General features: G+C 43.4%; 1 protein-coding gene across 1 annotated transcript; it reads right to left on the reverse strand.

Moving 5' to 3' along the window:
- Window positions 1–440: 440 nt before the first annotated feature.
- On the reverse strand, window positions 441–3923 carry adra2da (adrenergic, alpha-2D-, receptor a). Its single transcript, XM_053641977.1, has one exon. The coding sequence runs from the start codon at window positions 3921–3923 to the stop codon at window positions 2631–2633; it is 1293 nt and encodes a 430-aa protein (XP_053497952.1). The 3' UTR covers window positions 441–2630.
- Window positions 3924–4263: the final 340 nt, after the last annotated feature.

The following is a 4263-nucleotide window of genomic DNA, read 5'->3' on the forward strand; positions in this document are numbered from 1 at the left end:
AAGGCAACAAATTACCAGTAGATACCCACAGGGACCATTACTGTTTCCATTAAAACCATTACAATTCCTGTTATAACCATTAGAACCATTACAAATTCTATAAGGGTTTCTATTGTTTTGTTTATTTTTCAGCAGGACTGACTAACTGATCTGTTTGGGTGAACAATAACATATTCTCTCCACAAGTTATACAGGTTTTGGTTGTTTAACATAAGTCTGAAAGAGGTCAATTTGTGCAGTGGGAAATTGAACAATAGAAAATTAAGATTACATTACAGCATTTGGCAGACACCCGTATCCAGAGCGACTTACAATTACCTCATTTTTATATAACTGAGCGTTAAGAGCCTTTCTCAATAGCCCAACAATGGCAGCCTGGCAGTGCTGGGATTTGAACTCATAACCTTCCAATCAGAGAAGGCTAACATCTTAACCACTGAGCTACCACTTCCAATATGTTTGGTTTGCACTTCTCAAATGGACTAATGGTTGAGAACAAGCTCCAATACGGCATCAAAATCGAATAAACAACTGAAATGATGATGCAACCTGTCACTTTTTTTAAAGATGTGGAGTTTTATTCATAACATATACCACCTCTTATACGAAACATGGTTTAAACTGGAATGAAAAAAAACAAACAAACATCAGGATGAATTCTGAAGTCTCCAGCATCTTCACTAAGAAAATCCAAAGGCATGTCTCAGAAACTCAATGCCACTTCACCTTGCAGGAGTCCAGAGTTTTTCAGTGGCATGCCATGACTTGTATACAAGCCAAAGTGCATTTCAAGAAAAGACTAAAGGCAAATAGCCTGTAAACAAGCAGAAAGACCTCGCAGGGCATCACTAAAATAAAATACTTAGCCTTGTGCCTTGTGGTGATGTCTGTGCATCGTAAATTGCAAAGGATTTGCACCCAAGTGCTAAACATGAGCAACCAAGTGCAAAATCTCAAGGAGAAAAGTATAAAAGGAATGTGATACTTATATGGACCACCAGGTAAATAGATATAAATACCTTTTTATAATAAATATTAAAAATGAAAGTAGAGATTTTACTCTTTAAGGATCACAGTTATCGTGCTGAAACACAGGAAACAAAATAATAGAAAATGTCTCACTCTTAAAACCACTTAAGGAGTGCTTTTAGGACAAATATTAAACTCCCGTCCTACATAGTTCGATGTTCCCCCTGGTTTAACACGTAGGTGTTAAGTAATTAGCAAGCCCTTCATGAGTTGTTTCAGATTTATTATGGCAGGGATAGCAGTGGATTGTGCAGTCTTGTGTCGCTCCAGGACAAGATTTTCTGCTTAGGTTAAATGAGGAAATGTAATTTGTGCACTCTTGGGGGTCTTGGAGCTGAGACCCCACTGAGCTTTTGGTCAATGTAGCAAAATGCCAATCTGAGTAAATGACTTTTTTGAGTAACTGGATTCATTGTATATTAACACTGATCATTTTTCAGTCTTATATGTACAAAATAACAGAACATATGTATAACGACGAACATTAGGTGCCACAACGTGGCATAATCACAATCCACTTGTTAATGAACACAAAATTTAATTAATCCAGTTATTTAAATATGAATCAAAACTATGGTTTCATGTCTCAGCTTGGTTTGGCTCCAATCCTTAAATTAATTAGAGCAACTTTTTGTGTAATCGGTATACAGCAAAATGCCACAATGCTGCAGAAAAAAAAAAAAAACCTTCATGTTAAATTTACAGCTACAATCATAAATGAACTTGTGTTTAATAAACTAATTAACATTGTAATTAACAATGTTATATAAGCCCAGCTGCACACAAAGGAACACTTTAAGTGTTAATTCAACACTGTCATTGGCAATTAAAATTGGCACTGCACAAACTTAGACAAATTAATTTAGATTCTCCAGTACTGTTCATAATACTGTCTTTTTTTTTCTTCACCTCTGTGAGAATGTAAGGCAAACATGTTTTATTGTTAATGAAAATAATTAATTTGTATAACAGACTGAAAGAATTAGCAGATTCATGACCTATAGAACATTATGCTGAGTACTGATTTCAGACAGTTGAGCATTATGTTGAAATACGTCAAAACATCAAGACAAACAAGGAAGTACCTGGCACATTCATAGCTTATTTTAATCATCTAAACTTTTTCTTTTTCTTACATTATAAACATTTTCAAGTAGGCTATGTACAAATATAATGAACAAACATCATTTCAATAAAATAGCGATGCCAGATTTACAAGGTTACTGGTTTATTTGTTCATTTTAATAACATTGTGCTGTGGAAACATAGAATTTGGGCTATTTTCATTTATTAATGTTGTTATTATTATTATTATTATTGTTGTTGTTGTTGTTGTTGTTATTTTTATTTGAGTTATTATTATTATTATTATTATTATTATTATTATTATTATTATTATGCGCTCTAAAGAGCTGCCCTGATTTGGTGAACCTTGAAATTTCAACAAAGCTTGGCATTAATTTGGCAAAATCATATTTTTGTCTAATTTTGAGTTTTAAGCCGTGATGTGGAGTGAAATAAACCATACTATTTGGCAACCCCGTTTTTAAATGAACTCGTCCATGAAGTCCAGAGGCCAAAGTTCTCAGCAAAACTCCTGATCAGACGCGCTGAGTTGCAGGCGCACACATGATTTTCTTAAACGCTTTCCGGAAGTCCCGGTTAAATATTGTATAAATGATGGGGTTAACGGAGCTGTTACAGTAACCGATCCAGAAGAAGATCTTGAAAAGGCCCTCTGGCGCGCGGCACCGTTCCCCACACACCGCCTGCAGGCTGTACGTGAAGAAAAACGGGAACCAGCAAAGCACGAACACTCCCATCACCACCGCGAGGACGAAGGTGAAGCGCCTCTCGCGCATCTGCGCCGCTCTGGTTTTCCTCGCGCTTGGCCTCGTGACTTTCAACGGCCTGGAGACGCGCGGCACAGTGCGGGATTGTTTCGAGGCCCACGGGGTGGTGCGGCAGCAGGTCCGCTCCGTGCGACTTTCCTCTTTCCTGCGCTTGGCGAAACGCGCGCTGCCGCTTTTTTTCGGCTGACCGTCCCACGCGCAGCTCTCCTCCAGATCAATGTCGTCGAGCTCCTCTTCGTCGTCGTCTTCGTCGTCGTTTCTTTTCCGTTCATGCTGCTGCCGGTTGCTCCCGGAGCTCAGGCTGCTCGGGCTCTCCGCTTCAGGTTTGGTGTCGCGCGCCAGGCACGTGTCGGAAGGTGAGGCGCGCGGCCGTGGACCACCGTTTTTAGCTGCGAAGACGGCTGACGCGCGCTGCTTGGCCACGCGGTAGATCTTGCGGTAGACGGCGATCATGATGAGCGCGGGCGCAAAGAAGGACACGATCGCCGACGACAGGATGTACCACGGCTCCTCGTTAATGGTGCATACTCTTTCGTTGTGCTCGGTCATGACCAGCGGCGGGAAGGAGATGACCGCGGAGATCGCCCACACCACCGCGATTGTGGATTTAATGCGCGCTGGCGTGCGCTTCGCGTTGTAGCTTACCGCCTCGGTTACCGACCAGTAGCGGTCCAGGCTGATTGCGCACAGGTGCACGATGGAGGACGTACAGAAGAGCACGTCCAGCGCCAGGTAGAGCGCGCACCACGCGCTGCCGAAGAGCCAGTACCCCATCACCTCGTTGGCGAGTGAGAACGGGATGACAAGAGCCGCCACCAGGATGTCCGCTGAGGCCAGAGACACCAGAAAGAGGTTTTGGGGCGCGCGCAACGCATGGCTTGTCAGCACGGCTACGATGACCAGCGCGTTCCCAACGATGGTAACCAGGATGAGAAGCGACGCCACGAGGATGATGAAGCCCGCCGCGGCCTCCGTGTGCGGCCACGCTGCAGCTGCAGTCGTGTTGAACTCCTCCGTGTCGTTGTGTTCCCTTAAGTCCATGTTGCGCGCATCCTCTCCGCTCGGCGCGTGAATCAGGACAGCCTAAAAGACGCGTCGGTGTCTTACATCAGCACGCCATATAAAAGGTGCCAAGAGTTCCTCCGGTTTCCATCGCGCTCCACAAGTGCGCACTTGTCTTATGACAGACGTTAAAGCGCGCGCAGCAACTTCACAGATGTTATCGGGACGTTTTTATGTCGGACATGGCGTTCAGAGTGATAATCCAGAGATGACATTCCACCAGTGCTGATCTGTGCAGTTTGTCTTCTTTTACGTCTTGCCCTCTGAGTCGCGCGTCTTTCCGAAGTGCGCGCAATTCTCCACTTCACTCTACAGTGCA

Source organism: Ictalurus furcatus, chromosome 14, assembly GCF_023375685.1.
Source record: "Ictalurus furcatus strain D&B chromosome 14, Billie_1.0, whole genome shotgun sequence".
Lineage (NCBI taxonomy): Eukaryota > Metazoa > Chordata > Actinopteri > Siluriformes > Ictaluridae > Ictalurus > Ictalurus furcatus.